This window comes from Alnus glutinosa, chromosome 4, assembly GCF_958979055.1.
Source record: "Alnus glutinosa chromosome 4, dhAlnGlut1.1, whole genome shotgun sequence".
In the NCBI taxonomy this organism is placed as follows: domain Eukaryota; kingdom Viridiplantae; phylum Streptophyta; class Magnoliopsida; order Fagales; family Betulaceae; genus Alnus; species Alnus glutinosa.
Genome location: NC_084889.1, coordinates 3,152,784 through 3,168,631, shown reverse-complemented (window position 1 = coordinate 3,168,631; position 15,848 = coordinate 3,152,784). Strand labels below are relative to the sequence as shown.

The 15,848-nt window shown below is 37.2% G+C and overlaps 2 protein-coding genes across 2 annotated transcripts; one reads left to right on the top strand and one right to left on the bottom strand.

Annotated features, from left to right (window-relative positions):
* The first annotated feature begins 3,005 nt into the window (after positions 1 to 3,005).
* LOC133865988 (uncharacterized) lies at positions 3,006 to 11,354 on the top strand. Its single transcript, XM_062302533.1, has 19 exons — positions 3,006 to 3,385; positions 3,664 to 3,851; positions 4,391 to 4,495; positions 4,581 to 4,652; positions 4,881 to 5,028; positions 5,637 to 5,719; positions 6,523 to 6,578; positions 6,925 to 7,061; positions 7,156 to 7,246; positions 7,340 to 7,406; positions 7,554 to 7,775; positions 8,482 to 8,583; positions 8,838 to 8,923; positions 9,011 to 9,133; positions 10,285 to 10,354; positions 10,443 to 10,534; positions 10,718 to 10,822; positions 10,909 to 11,037; positions 11,107 to 11,354. Exons 1-18 carry the CDS (start codon positions 3,045 to 3,047, stop codon positions 11,020 to 11,022), a joined length of 2,202 nt encoding a protein of 733 aa, XP_062158517.1. The 5' UTR covers positions 3,006 to 3,044; the 3' UTR covers positions 11,023 to 11,037; positions 11,107 to 11,354.
* Positions 11,355 to 13,859: 2,505 nt separating this feature from the next.
* Positions 13,860 to 15,178, bottom strand: LOC133866657 (uncharacterized). The gene has a single exon (XM_062303257.1). It carries the CDS (start codon positions 15,123 to 15,125, stop codon positions 13,974 to 13,976), a length of 1,152 nt encoding a protein of 383 aa, XP_062159241.1. The 5' UTR covers positions 15,126 to 15,178; the 3' UTR covers positions 13,860 to 13,973.
* Positions 15,179 to 15,848: the final 670 nt, after the last annotated feature.

Genomic DNA, 15,848 nt, shown 5'->3' with positions numbered 1-15,848 from the left:
TAAGAAATTGGTCAAACAAATGACCTAGTCCTCTCAAATGGCTGCACAAGGTAGTTACATAAGCTACAGATTAAGACAAACTTATATGTACCCCCACTTGAGAATAACAACCACCCGAATGAGACTGAAGTGGTAAAAGTACTATTAAAGTTCAAATCTAGGATTGAAAATAGAGGCACCAACACAAATTCAAATACAAAAGTTTTTCCTAAAATAAGACAATAACCCAAGTAAAATAAAATAACATACAAGCTGCAAAAAGAAAAAACTCAAAACATTGCAACAATAGGGATTGGCAGGGCGAAGAGCTCTGGCTCATGAGATCCACACATTGGTGCAAGAGGTCCACGCATTGGCGTGTGGATGGCAGAAGAAGACGTGGTTGGTAGCATCGGGAAGTTGGATCGCCGGTGAGAGCGGTGGAGTGGCGTGTGGAATGCCGGGACCAATGGAAGAATGTAGATCTAGCTTTGAAAAAATTAAATCTAAGATCTTTGAAACTGGTCACCAAAGCAAGGGAGAAACCAGCAAACATGGAGGAGGAAGAGACCAGCCCGATGGAGAAACCAAGACCATGAGGTTTCATAGCTGGGCGGAAAAAGTCGTCCGAAATGACAGATAAAACCTTATGAGATGTGAAAAGGGTTAGAGAAACCTCTAGGTTAAAAGCAACAAAGCAAAAATATTCATAGAGAAAGGAGGAGGAAGAGAGGAGGGAAGAGATGGGGTCCTTCCCTCCTCCCTGAGCAGCTGAAACGAAGACAAGCGGAACGGTGAGGCTGTGCGAAAAAAAGCTTTTGCTTGGACAAACAGGATAGGAAAATTAATAAAAGGCCTAAAGCATACAGAAAGTTAATGTGGCATTGGTAAGTTAACCCAGATTGGTATTTTTTTTTTTTTTTTTTTTTTTTTTTTTAGCTGCGGTAAGGGCCAAAATCAAATAGCCTTCTCGGTTTCAAAAAGCATTAAATGTGGTATCTGTCAGCTATAGTTAATAGAAATACATACTTGGTACTTTCGTATAATTTCCTTCATTTTTTTTGATAGCTGCCTACAGCCTACGTCACCCCCCCTTAAAGTGGTGGCACTTATACACTCTGGTTGCCACATATTTTAAGCCAACTCAAATTATCATTCTACGTAGCCGTGTATCACATGTGATACTTATGCTTTTATTATCATGTAGGATGAAAAAAATATTAAAAAATTATCTAAACATTTTTTTATTTTTATGAACAGGGCGTAGACAGAAGTATCAAGTGTGCATTTTCATTAATGACTGGTACTAAATATGATACTTTTTTAAACCGAGATAGCAGTTTGATTTTGGCTCTTTCCATATGTGCATGTGAGGTATTTAATAAAAAAATATTGAAAGCACGCATGATTTAGGTTTCATTTCATTTTTTTTTTTTCAAATTCCCCCTGATTTTCCTCCTCTCTTTCTCTCCCACGTTGTAATGTTGTTCCCTCCCCCTTTACTTCCCCTTTGGCCTCCGCCCAATTTTTTTTTTTTTGTTGGTTTTTAATTTTTAATTTATATATATATATATATATATTTTAATTAAGAGTGACATTTGTTGTATGTTTTTTGGACTGACGTGACATCTATCGGTTTTTGTTAAGTTTGTAGATGGAAAACAATTTCAAAGAGTAATTTGTAATTTTTGCCTATCACAAGGACCTTACAATTATTTTTTGTATCACAGAAAATGATTTATAATTTAGGCTAACTACAAAGACTAATAGTGCAATTTTTTTTTTAATTTTTTTTTTAAATATTAGGGTCAAACACCTTTTTGGTACTTGTGGTTTAAAATTTTATTTTTTTCCTCCTGTGCTTCAATTCGTATCACAGATGATACATGTGTTTAGGGAAAAGACGGAGATGATATTTTTTTTTATGCCTTTTTAATTTTTTTTTAATTAATTTTTAAAGCTTTTTAATTTTAGTTTTTAAAATGTTTTAATGCATAAGACACATGTCAATACATGATAGTAGACACGTGGACAACCGTTAATTTTTTGACAAAAAAATTAACGAATATATCATTTCTGTCTTTTTTTCAAAACTTATATACCATCTGGGATATAAATTAAAGTACATAAAAAAAAAAAAAAAACCTTTAAACCACATAAACCAATACCCTATTGATTATTGAGAAATGCTAGACATGAGACTTTCTTCCGTCTCATGTCCGTCCCTTTCCGGCGTGGCACAACCAATTTATTAAAAAAATGAGAACATTTGGGAAAGAGAAATACGGAGACAGGATAAATAGAAACGAGGCTTCAAGACATTTCCTCCCATTTCTCCCAATTTTCAGTTTCCCTCCATTCCTCCCCATTATCGGCGCCGACCACCGCCCCCCTCCCCCACCGTCCGGCTTCCCCACCAAACGGCCAACACCGTCCTGCCCTCTCAGACCATCGTCCGACCCTCCCCTCTCAGACCAACGAGAGAGGAAAGGTGAGAGAGGAACCAGAGAGAGAGAGAGAGAGAGACCAGGTCGAAGATGGGCGGTGCTCGGTCGGTGGGTTGGTGGCTGACGCTCTGTTCGGTGGGGAGGGAGAGAGAAATGGGTCGCGGGTCGAGTTTTTTGGTCTGAGAGGGGAGGGTCGGACGGTGGTTTGAGAGGGCTGGACGGTGTCGGCCGTTTGGTGGGGGAGCCGGACGGTGGGTGAGGGGGGCGGTGGTCGGCGCCGATAATGGGGAGAAATGGAGGGAAACTGAAAATTGGGAGAAATGGGGAGAAATGTCTTGAAGCCTCGTTTCCATTTCTCCTGTCTCCGTATTTCTCTTTCCCAAATGTTCTCATTTTTTTAATAAATTAGCTGTGCCACGCTGGAAAGGGACGGACATGAGACGGAAGAAAGTTTCATGTCTAGCATTTCTCTTGATGAGATTATTTAAGCCTAAATATTATCACGCCGATTCACACGCACTGGATTTCAATTTTATTATTATTATTTTTTTAAACCCAGACCAACCTGGTTAACTTATTCATGCCACGTCAACTTCCCCAACGTAAGCTCTCCAAATAATGGCTGCCTCGTCTATAGTCAGCCTCACTCGCTTCTACGTTTCTACTAGTTCGTCCACTTCTCCTTACTCCATTTTCCGCTTCAACCACATCAGTCGAAGACTCGTCGCTGCTGTCTCCGCTAGAAGGCAGCACTGGAGCTGTAAGAGAATGGCTTCTTCTTCTTCTTCACTCGAGAAAGAGGTTCCAACCAAGGAAAACAAGCTCACTGCTCCGTACGGCTCTTGGAACTCCCCGATCACCGCCGACGTCGTTTCCGGCGCCTCCAAGCGGCTCGGCGGCACCGCCGCTGACTCCCACGGCCGCCTCATCTGGCTCGAATCACGCCCCGCTGAATCAGGGTCCGTAGATACGAAATATAACACTATCTATTTGAATATATGCTTCCTATATCTTTCAATTTTCAGAATAATGGTTAAATGGTTGAATTCACTGTTTTTTATCAGTCTAGGCTTAGTCATAGTGGGAGTATTAGAATAAGAGTTAACCGATTAAATTCACCATGGATCAGCCTAAGCTTTTTGATAAGTGTTAATTTTTCATTCAATTCATTCATACACCCCGGGATCCTTTCTTTTTGTCTAAATTGAGTTATTGGAGATTGTTGTAATGGATTCAGACGCGGGGTTCTTGTGAAAGAGCCAGAGAGAGCAGGGGATGAGCCTGTTGACATCACGCCGAAGGAGTTTGGGGTGCGGACAGTTGCACAAGAATATGGAGGTGGCGCTTTCAGGGTCTATGATGATACAGTCATATTTTCAAATTACAAGGACCAAAGGCTGTACAAGCAGTCTTTGAATTCTAAAGGTATGTCTGGTCATGCTTATGCTCTGCAGAAGTGTAGTATTCTGTCAAGCTTGGTAGATAAATCTCTCATGTCAGTTCGGTTTCTGTTTGGTTGTTGTCTGTTGTAATCTGCTAGCTTTGATGCAGTAGGTGTTTGCTTTGCTTGTTGCTTCCCTGTGAGTCTTGTTCTTTGGACGTGGTCCAGATTTGTTTCTGGCATGTTGTTTGTTGTTGTTCTTGTTCTATAAAGTTTGATTCATCTAAAATAATAATAATAAAAAAAAAAAGAATAAGAAGAGGGGGAATTTTAGCTCGAAAATCAACCTTTAATGGGATTTTAAAAAAATTTTGTTTATGTTTTTGTGGAAATCAAGCGGAGAATTCTAATGCTAGTTTTGAAGAGGAATTAATTTTAACGCCTAATTGAACCCACAAAGACTAGTTTATCTTTTGGGAGGGTGCTAAACCCGGGGTTCTGTGTTCTTAGAGATTTATGTGAAGCATTCTGCTAAAAAGTGTTTCATTGCAAACTGCTAATATAACTATTTTGTGCCAAACAGATTCTTCTCCTCTACCACTTACTCCGGATTATGGTGGACCACTAGTCTGTTATGCGGACGGAGTCTTTGATGCACGCTTTAATCGTTATGTCACCGTAAAGGAAGGTAAATTTTTGAGATACTGTTGCTAACTTTTCTATATACAAAACTCTCTATTTCATCATCTATATACTTGTTTATTACATGGCAGATCATCGTGAAAATAGTTTGAATCCAACCACTACAATTGTAGCAATAGAGATTGGCAACAAGGATATTCAAGGTAAGATGCAAAATGCACCAGCAGTGGCACAACTAATGGTTTATATTTATTCAAGTTTGTGTATATGTTGAGAACAATTAAGATACTGCAGATTATGTGTTTTTTTTTTTTATTGTGTCTGCAAGGGGTTTGGTTTTAGGTTTTCATATTGTCATTTTATCTTTTTACTATCTATTGTTGTCAATACTTGATGTTCATTTCCTCCCACTTGGATCATAATATACACAGAGCCAGAAGTATTAGTAGGTGGGAATGACTTCTATGCTTTCCCACGTTTGGACTCCAAAGGTGAAAAAATGGCATGGATTGAATGGCGTCACCCTCACATGCCATGGGATAAAGCAGAAATCTGGGTTGGCTATATTTCTGAAAATGGGTGAGCAGAATTCCTTTTATGAGATAATAGCTAGCTCAATGTTAAGTATCAATCTCTTTCCAAGAAGTGTCTTTGTATTAGGTATCAAATGTTCTTTCCAAGAACTGTTATCTGCTGGCAGGGGAACAGGAAGTTCCTGCTAACCCTGTTGCGGTAGGAAGGTTTGTTGGCATGTAGAAGGCATGAAATCCATAAGGCAAAAATAAATGGCATCAAGAGCCATTCTTGGAAATCATTGGAAGTGGTTTCAATTTCTCATTCTATGTTGATTATGTTTATGCATTTTAATCATTAAGTTTGTTTAAAGAGAATGAGGCTCTATGGTTATTGTCAAATCTTTGCATATGTGACATAAACATTGCATATATAGGTAGACAAGCACCTTTTTTTTGAGCTGTGTATAGGCATGCTAGACTTTTTTTGTACATATTAGTCCCTTCTGCTGTACTCTTTGCTTTCCTTGTTTTATTGGCACCTCAATGTAGAAGTTTTGCTGACACCTCTATGTGTTGAAGGTTTCTTTTTTTTAATTATTTTTTTTATCATATTAACGGAAATGTTATTATCATTTGGTTAATAGCGTTAACTTTCCTTATGCTGTCATGTAGAGAGGTCTACAAACGCATCTGTGTTGCTGGCACTGATTCTATGCTTGTGGAGTCTCCAACTGAACCGAAGTGGTCCCCTAGTGGTACTGTATTAATCTTCTTGGTCGATGAACAAACTTATACGCAAAACTCCTTGGTGAAGTTCTCATTCTAGTGAAAAAATTGAACATGTAACAGACAAATTCCTCAAATTCTCTATTACTGCGCCGTGGGGGGGGGGGGGGGGGGGGGGGGGGGGGTTGTATTTGCATCCATTTCTTCTTCCCCGGAGAAAAGTGAATCCTTTTTCTGAATATAGTTGTGGGATCAATAATCTTGTGAAGGTATCGCCTACCATCCATTTGAGGAATTCTATGGTTTTGGACCATTCATGATGTGGAAGCATGTAGGTCCATATGGGATCTAACTGCATGCATGGACAATAATGGTCAAATTTCACATTTGGATTGCTGAGGATAAGCTCATTCAACCTTGTAATCAAACCTATGATATCAATATTTAATCCTTCACTCTAAGACCAATTCCTGGTTCTTAATTTGTGCTGTATAATTTCTTTGGATGTTTCTCTTATCTACTTTCTGTGTACCAGGGTTACACCCCTTTTTTTGTGCATTTTTTTAATGGAATAACTTCTTGGAAAAAGAGCTTTGTGCTATAAAATACTCTCCAAGATTTTATTATGCTTTCTTGGATTCTAGAATCATTAATTAATCCATTATTTTTTCTGGAGTCCTATGTTGGTTTTATAGAACATAATAATTCATAAATACACACTCAATGGTTGCTACTAAATATGTTATAATTTAACTAATTTATATAGGTAGAAGTTCTAAACTTTTAGTGGCTTTTATTGCTTAGATAATCCGTTTTGTTTGAAATTTTGCAGGGGAACTATTTTTTATTACTGATAGAAAAAGTGGGTTTTGGAACATCTACAAATGGGTAAAGTACTTATGTTGAATAGTACATGTATCCAACGTTTTTATATCATATCTTCTTTATGTACACAGAATGATGATATTCCAGTTTGTTATGCATGGCCAAATAGTTGGTAAATTTGGCATTACCATTGGGGATTTGTAAGTAAACAACTTAGTTGTTTTTAGTCATAGTTTTTACTATCGTTCACTGGATGTTATGGGAGCTTGTTTTTTATATTTGGAATTTATTAGCATATTATATTTTGTTAAATGTGTTGAAGGATAGCTAGTTGCAATCAGGTCAGACATCATATATTGCACATCATGCAGAGCTGATTATCTTTTATCGTTTTTGTTGTTGGTGACAGATTGAGTCTGAGAATGAGGTAGTAGCAGTTTATTCTTTGGATGCTGAGTTTGCCAGACCATTATGGATATTCGGCATGAATTCTTATGAATTCATTCAAAGCAATGAGCAGAAAAATTTAATTGCTTGTAGCTATAGGTAGCCTCAACATAGCTACTGGTTAACATGCTTCTTCTTCTTCTTCTTCTTTTTTTTTTTTTTGGTAATTGTAATCAAAATATTGTGCATGCAGGCAGAATGGGAGGTCATATCTTGCAATTCTGGATGATGTTCAGAGTTCGTTATCTCTGCTTGATATTCCTTTCACAGATATAGATAATATTGTACTTTCTAAATCCTATCCTAACTATGCTGCAAATTTGTTAAGAAGGTAACTTGATAACGGTTTTGTAAGATGTGCCTATATCTATATGCAGACTTCAGGGAATCATTGCTTGTATGTGGAGGGTGCATCCGCAGTTCATCCATCATCAGTAGCTAAGGAACTGCCTCCTCCTTTTACTCATGATTTTCCATTTATTGTAAATTCAGCTATTTAATAGCTAGAAATATTGGCAAAGGCTATTGTTGAGAGATTAAAATCATCTATTTTGTCTAACATCTTGTGACATTAACTTTTTGTCTTTCAGGTTACTTTAGATGAACATAAATCAAAAGCAGTTGAATTTGAGATTATTTGGTGCTCTTCTCCTGATAGTTTAAAGTACAAGTCCTACTTCAGTTTGCCTGAGATAATTGAATTCCCAACAGAAGTGCCTGGTCAAAATGCCTATGCCTACTTTTATCCACCAACTAATCCCGTGTACCAAGGTAGTCAGGGAGAAAAGCCCCCATTGCTACTGAAAAGTCATGGTATGTTGTTTTAATCTTTTCATACTAGGATTGCCTTTATTGACGAATCAATCCTCTCCCCCCCCCCCCCATATTAAACACATGTATAGACTTATGTTTAAGTTATACCTTGTGTAACTCTTTGCAATGTTATACTATTTTCATTCAATTAATGTTTTCGCAAGGCCACTGTTGGATTACATATCCCCCATACACAATACATGTCAAACTTGATATCAATCCGATTCCATGTTTTATTCAATATGGAACTCATATACTTAATTTTAAAATATAAGAGACTCATTCATCTTGATATTTGGAGAGTTGACATGGTGAGATCATGTAATCAACTGTGGATTTGATAAAACAATTCATATATATAGGAGATAAAGCAGCTTGAGAGAGTATGAAATAGGCCTTATGAATAATGTTTTTAGACGTATGCTTGTTTCAAAGCTTTGTATTTGGAATTACATACGTAGAGACATGTTTAAGCTAGTTATAAAATTTTGATCTTATCATGGTAACACTGTGGTATGGTGATTAGGTATTAGGAAAATTTCATATATTAATATTGCTTTTATTGTTTGCAATTAAATGTGTGTGCAAATGGAACTGCAGTAGATTCTTTCGTAATAATAAGGTAGTAGAAAATTCTTGAGAAATGTAGTCTCGAAATTTCATCAAGTAGATTTTGTAATAGCAAAAATGTCGTGAAATATTGCAGGAGGTCCCACAGCTGAAACACGTGGAATGTTAAATCTGAGTATTCAGTACTGGACTAGTCGAGGTTGGGCATTTGTTGATGTCAATTATGGTGGAAGCACTGGTTTGTCCTTAACCTTATATATCATAATTTTGAATTCCTTATTTAAAAGATAACACTACTAAATCTTGATGGGATTGGTTATTCACATAGTAATATCATTGATTCTAACACCAAGTTGTAATTGATCCTGCTCGATGTTAAAATTTTTGTTGTTTCACACGTGTAGCCTTTTTAGCAGTTAGTTTGAACTATTAAAAAAATGCATTTTGATTTACATTTGTTTATCCTGTTGCTGCATGGACGTTTTTTTGAAGGTTATGGCAGGGAATATCGAGATCGGCTTTTGGGGCGCTGGGGAATTGTTGATGTCAATGACTGTTGTAGTTGTGCTAGATTTTTGGTAATTATGTTCTATGCGTTAGTTTCCTCTCAGGTTGTGATCTATGTATACCCTGCCAACCCATGGTAATATACATTTTTTGTTTAGGTGGACTCTGGAAAGGTAGATGGTGAACGCCTATGTATAACTGGGGGCTCTGCTGGTGGATATACAACCTTAGCTGCTCTTGCTTTTAAAGAAACTTTTAAGGCTGGAGCTTCCTTATATGGTGTAAGTGTTATATTATTTAATTGGGATATGGTTCTTTCTGTAGTTTTTGAAAGCAGCCATTAGCAAGATTGTGCCACTGGTTAAGACAGATCATGAATCACCTCTTTGGTTTACTATGATGCGTTGCTATGAGTTTCTACTGAAGGATGCTGTCTATATTGTGTTTCTTATTTCTTACAAGTAGCAGAATGTATTTCTGTTCATGATGTGCTTATGAGGTGTTACATTGGTGAACAAATAGTGTTTCCGTTGAAGGAAATGACTATGTTGCCTGCCGGAGTTGTAGCTGTGTCCCCTTTCAATGAAATACAGAGTATAACAAGATTTGTTTGCTTATTATGCTAATATTGTCTGATTAAGGAGCTGGGTTCATTCTCCATGGGTAACTGGGTCACATTCTTCTCAGAAAGAAGGCATAGGTTGAGGTAGAGAACCTCACCTAGCCTTGCTCAGGAAGGATGGGGAATTCCTCCTCAATTTTTTGTGATTTCAAGAACACTTATTTATATATCAAATGAACCTCATATTTAAAATGTTTATTATTTCTGACCAAGTACCCAAACTGCTGCTGTTCCAAGGATTTTTGGATATGAATGCGACATTTGAGCCATTATCTTATTTAGGTCTTATTAGGGGTTAGGTGTATTCTTCTAATCAGAGCACCAAACTGTGTTGAAGGGCAGAATGTGATGTTGAAACAGATAATAGTCTTGGGTTGAAGCACACTGTAAGCAATTTGGGTTGTTGGTTATGTTACTATCTGTAATTTATCTGTAAGGGTAAACAATTTGAAGTATTTACAAGTATGCTGTGCTTTAAGAATTTGTTTCGAGTCCCTTTGGTTGTTCTTCGGTGAATATATTTAAATCTTCAATTTTTTCCAAATGGTCTTTCCCTTTTTGCTTTGGCCAATGAGCTTTCCCTCAAAAGGCACCATCTCCCCCCATAGGAATGGGTAGAGGGTGAGATAGTAAGTCCAACACCTACTAGATATGTGTGTAACTTTCCATTAAAAAGAACTTAGTTTATTATTTTAAATTTGAAAATGAATTAATTGGTTTATATGGTGGAATACAATGATAAAAGTGTGAACTTGCTCTGCATAAAACAGAAAACCGATGGTTTTTAATGTCAACTTGCTCTATGAACAGGTAGCTGACTTAAGTATGTTGAGAGCAGAAACTCACAAGTTTGAATCTCATTATATTGATAATCTTGTCGGTAAGTTAAAAGGTGACATTTGACACCTTGTTTTGTTCATTGATTTATTTACCTAATATATGTTGAGGCAGTTCTTAATTGATTGCAGGAAGTGAAAAGGATTACTTCGAGAGGTCTCCAATCAATTTTGTTGATAACTTTTCCTGCCCTATAATTTTGTTCCAAGGATTGGATGACAAGGTAAACTGATACTGGCCTTTCCTTTTCTTTTTCTTGATATTTTTTGTCTGTAAGAATGACAGAACATGGGATAGAGTAATTGAGTTTAATGGCGTTCAAAGTCCTCTTGATAAATTATTGTAGTTCTGACTATAAAACTAATTTTCAAGGTTGAGTTTTTGAATTTATTTTCTATTCTTGCAGGTTGTAGCCCCTGATCAAGCTCGTAAAATTTACCGGGCAGTGAAAGAAAAGGGTCTACCAGTTGCTCTGGTAGAGTATGAAGGTGAACAACATGGTTTCCGTAAGGTATGTATAAGAATATCATATATTATCTAATAAGGGATTTGTATGTGAGGGAAACAGTAAGATTTTTGATCTGATATTGTACACAGGCTGAGAACATTAAGTTCACGCTGGAACAACAAATGGTTTTCTTTGCACGATTGGTTGGACACTTCGATGTTGCAGACAAGATTACTCCAATCAAAATTGATAACTTTGACTAAGCTCTTAGTGAAAAGGTACCCTATTCCAGAGTATTTTTGCATTTGCTTTAATATGTCATAACTTTACTGGCTGTGTGCGTGTAGTGCCATCTGACAAGAGCAATCAATCTGTTGATTTCAATAAGCTTGTGGATCTGCTTTAAGTTCTGACTACAATAAACCAGTTTGAAACTTCAGGCATCGATGAAGTGGCTACACGCATTTGCAATACCTTTATCTTGATATCTATTAATTCTGAAAGCCTGAAAATTGAGCAGATGGAGATTATTGTTCCTTGTCAATTATGTGGCATATATATTTGAATTATAATGCATGGTTTGAATTTATGTTAACTTGCTTTCAGTAAATTACATGCTATTAGAAAGGACAGCTCAGTGTCAAATTGCTAGAAGTGCAATTCTGCAGAACCTTATAACTGCCTTCCAGATACAGCAAAGGCATTTTCTAGGATGTTTTAGGTCGTGGAATTGAAATTATATATGAGAAAAATCAAAATTAGTCTCTTGGTTTTCTTGTGATTTCAATTTAGTAATTGAGTTTTCAATTTTGACGATTAGGTCCTTAGGTTTTATCTCAGTTTTAAATAGGTCTTTCCATCAATCTGCTGTCCAATTAATTGAATGCGTGCCATGTTAGATTACGAACTCAATGATGTATGGCTCGTGTTTGACACCCCATGTGCTAACGGTATGTCCCACATGTCAAATATATCTTAAATTACAAATTTACCCTCAATAAAAGAGGAAAAATTATTGGAATGACATGTGCGAGGGAGGCCTGCCCTCACATAGGAGTGGCCGGCCATGCCTCACTAGATAAGGAGTGGCCTCTCCTCTGAGCCGCCACTTCTCTCTTTTTATTTTAACTTCCGAACCATAGAGACCTCTACTCTTGAAATTCCCCGACCATAGAGTTGCAACTTCAAGCCATGCTGTTTGGCATGTTTTTCTGAGACACAACTGGAGTAGTAGTAAGGGTCACATTTGATTCCGCATCAATACTCTAGATCCGTAAGTGCTTTTTTATTTTTTGGGGCATATATGCTTGCTTAGTTTTGCTATAAGCAAATTTTAAGATATTTGAGGCAGCCTTAAACACTATCCATTTGGCTGCCATTAGGTGTGAGCAAATTTTCCCTGATCCGCCCCACTCCAAATTAGTACCCAAGAATCTCATACTCTGCAACCTATGCAGCAACAACCATAGTGGATTTAGGCTGCAGATCCATTTATGGATCCACAGCAATTGACCTTATTAAAAAAAAAAAAAAAAAACCCATAGATATTCCCATCTTTTTTGTTGAGCAGGGGAGGGGTGTGTGTTAAGAAGGCCTGTCTGGCTGTCTCATATTGGGTCCACTAGGCTCGCTCACCATTGAATTGCTATGCGGGAGGGGCTGGGGAATGAGTTAAGGGAAGTTTGACTTTGAGGGTGGCTGAACGATCTATTTGGATTAGCTTGGGGTTTGTGGTGTGGCATTCCTTCATCCAAACTGGGCTTTGCAGATGTAGCCTCCCCTTTTCTAGAACTTTGACAATGTCTTTCTTCGACCGACTTCTTTTTTATAGTTGTTATTTCATTTTTTTTTCTTTTCCTGGGCGGTATCTATTATAATGTTTAATGTTAGGACTTATCTGGCATTCTAGATGGTTTGAAGCAGCCTGAGCACGTAAAAGTCCATAAGATACAACGTTATATAGAATTCATTTTCCACCCATTTGCATAATATTTTATAATATAGCATCATTTATTTTATTTTACCGGACAATTTCATCGCTGGTTTCGCCGGTAAGTCTCCAATTTTGTCGCAGTACGTGATGCCCATGCATTGACCTAAAACTCTGGAGTTTTGTTTGAAGTAAAATTATAGGCGATACTTGTTGGGGGGGTTGCTAATAACAGGCTGCTGGTAAATTGTAAACATGATCGAGCTGGAGATTGATAGAACATTTAATCATGTATGTTTCCAATAATTCCTCTCTTGATATTCCAAAAAATTTATACTGTTTAGAAGAAACAGAAACATAAACAGACTTTTTTTTTTTTTTTAATAGATACCTGCGTACCCTTTGACTCGAGGCATGGATGCCACAAAGTCGGGGTAAAAGGTGATTTGTTACCTCTGCTACAGTACCTATGGAATGACAATCCGTCGTGCACTTAAAGGAAATAAGGAGAAATTTTACTTAACTTCTTAAACTTTCATCACATTTATAATTATTCTTGTAAACTTTAAAATCTCTTAATTTAGTATATATCTTTCAATTCTTTTCAATTTTATCCATCGGTTAGGATTTTCTGTTAGATTTTAATGGAGGGGTGTCAAAATTTCTAAAATACCTTTAATTTTTTTAGGAAAAAAAAAAAGAGAAAGATTTTGGCGTTGATTAAGATTTAACGAAATTTATAAAAACATCTATACCTAAATCTTATAAATTTATATATATATATATATATATAAAAACATGGGGTATTTTAAGAATTTTAATAGGATTTAACGGAAAATCCTAACGGATTGATGAAATTGAATTTTTATTTTTGAAAGATTGATACAATAAAGTGAGATTTTTGAAATTTAAGCGAGTAATTACAAAAATGGTAACGATTCAAGGGGTTAAGTGAAGTTTCCCGATAAGTAAGGAAATAGAACATTAGTAAGCTTGATATTTTCATGAATCTGCTATTTTTTTTCAATGCACACTAGAATTAATATGAACCAGTTTTAGATTTTCGACCACATTAGGATGATGCTTCTCTTGTATATTTTGATGTATGTGAGCTTGGCTTATCCTCTTAATAAAAAGTAATATTTATAAAAAAGAAAAAGAAAAAAAGAATTAATATGAACCACAAATTGCTTTCTTCGTATGAGATTCTACACTTGTTGGAATTAAACAACTGTTTTTACATCAACAAAAAAATAGAGATTTTTCTCAAGAATCTATCTAGATTCATGAACGTGCAAGTGAGCCAAAGCCATTAGCCAGAGCATGGACGGCCGGATTGAAGGCCAGTCTTCCCAGAAGCCCCTGTTTGTATGGCAAGAACGTTTTCTTCTTCAAGTCATCTGACACCGCTTTGTTCTTGGTGTAATGCAACTCGTGAGCCGAAACTGGTCCCCTTCTCGAGCTTGTTGTCGCTGAACGGGAGCTTTCAGTGGACCGGATGCTCGAGTTCTTGTCTTCATGCTTCTTGTACAAGGGTGAGTACTTCTGGAGAGGATCTCTGTCTGTTGCTCGCCCTTCTGATGCGCTCCGGAACAACAGAAAGTCCTTCAGACTCCATTTCTTAGAACTCTTTGAAGAGGACGACGAAGACGAAGTAGTAGATGAAAACGCAGTCTTTGAATTCACCTGCAGTTGTCTGGTGTTTTCTTCTTCTTCTTCTTCTTCTTCTTCCGATGCAGACTCGGAAGCCCTGAAAGGAGAGAGTGACCTTGTGGCTCTGCGGCCTGAATTTGAAGATAACAAGGCTGGAGTTCTTTCTCTTCCTCTTTTATGCTCTGTTTTCTCTTCCTCTTTCTTTAGTCTAGGCGAAAAAGCCCCCAGAATCGTCTTCTTCCCTCGTGATAGTGCCGATTTGGGAGACAAAAGCGGGCTGTTTGGGGTTGTGTATGCATCCAGTTTTCCTCCAAGTTGCAGCCTCGGCGGAGGCTTCAAAGGCCGGATTTTGCCACCATCAAAGAGTTCTTCAGCTGAGAGCGAAGCCCTCTCTAATTCTTTACCAACATCAAACGCGAAATCATCCTCCTCCCTAATGGTCCTCACCTTGGATGATTTGGGTGCACCTGGCCTTATTTCTTCCCTCTCTTCTCTTTCATAGCGATCATTCATCACCAAGAACTCGTCGAAGTCTTTGTAGAACTTGGAGACACGTGTTGGACTCGTGGGAGCACTGTAGAAGTGTTCACCGAAACGTCTAGGCGAAGATGGAGTGCTCAAGAATGGTGAATAAGATCGTGAACTGTTGAAGTCGAAATCCATGGCAGACCCTGGTACCACCACCTCGGCCATCTCCGTCACCTTGCCAATGTTTTTATTTTCTTTTCCCTTTCTCCTTCTTGGAAGCAGTGACAGCTTGAAGATGGCGTGGGAGCTGCGCATTTATAGAGAGGCCTATTTAGGCTGGTAGGAAGGAGGTGGGAAGGGGGGCAGAGAAAGAGAGAGAGAGAGAGAGAGGCTGAGATTGTTGACCATTTGAGCCATATAAACCTTTCAATAGACAGCCGCCCTTTCATACTTTCTTCAAGATAGTTGTCCTTTTTGGGTGAGAGTGATGTATATTAGATATATATATATATATATATATATATATATAATCCTTTTTTGATTCTTATTTCACATGGGGCATCCCTAATTTTGTTGGCACTATCCACCAAAACAAAAACAATGTTGGTGATGAGAATGGGTTATGGGGTCCCACTAATATACAAGTTTTCAATGAAGTAGAGGGTAGACGTGGAATTATAAAGGATATAAGTTTGAAAATGATAGATACGTTAAAAGGGTTTCATCACCTTTCCTTCGCCACCACACTTGATTTTAATAGAGGAATAATATTGATTTTCTTGGCAAACGATATTTGATGACAGCAAATATGGGTGTGCATAAGGCATCTGCGTTTTATTTTTATTGATTGTATTTGCACGGTTATTATCCGCGATTTACATATTGGGTAACGAACATATTTAGTCTTTTAAGCCCTTGTTGGGCACAATTTTTTTTAAATAATTTAAGCTAATTCTTAGTGTTTTCACTTGTTTAAAATTTTTTAAAGTCTAATATTTTGAAAATATATTGATTTCACATTACATTTAACTTTTTGCC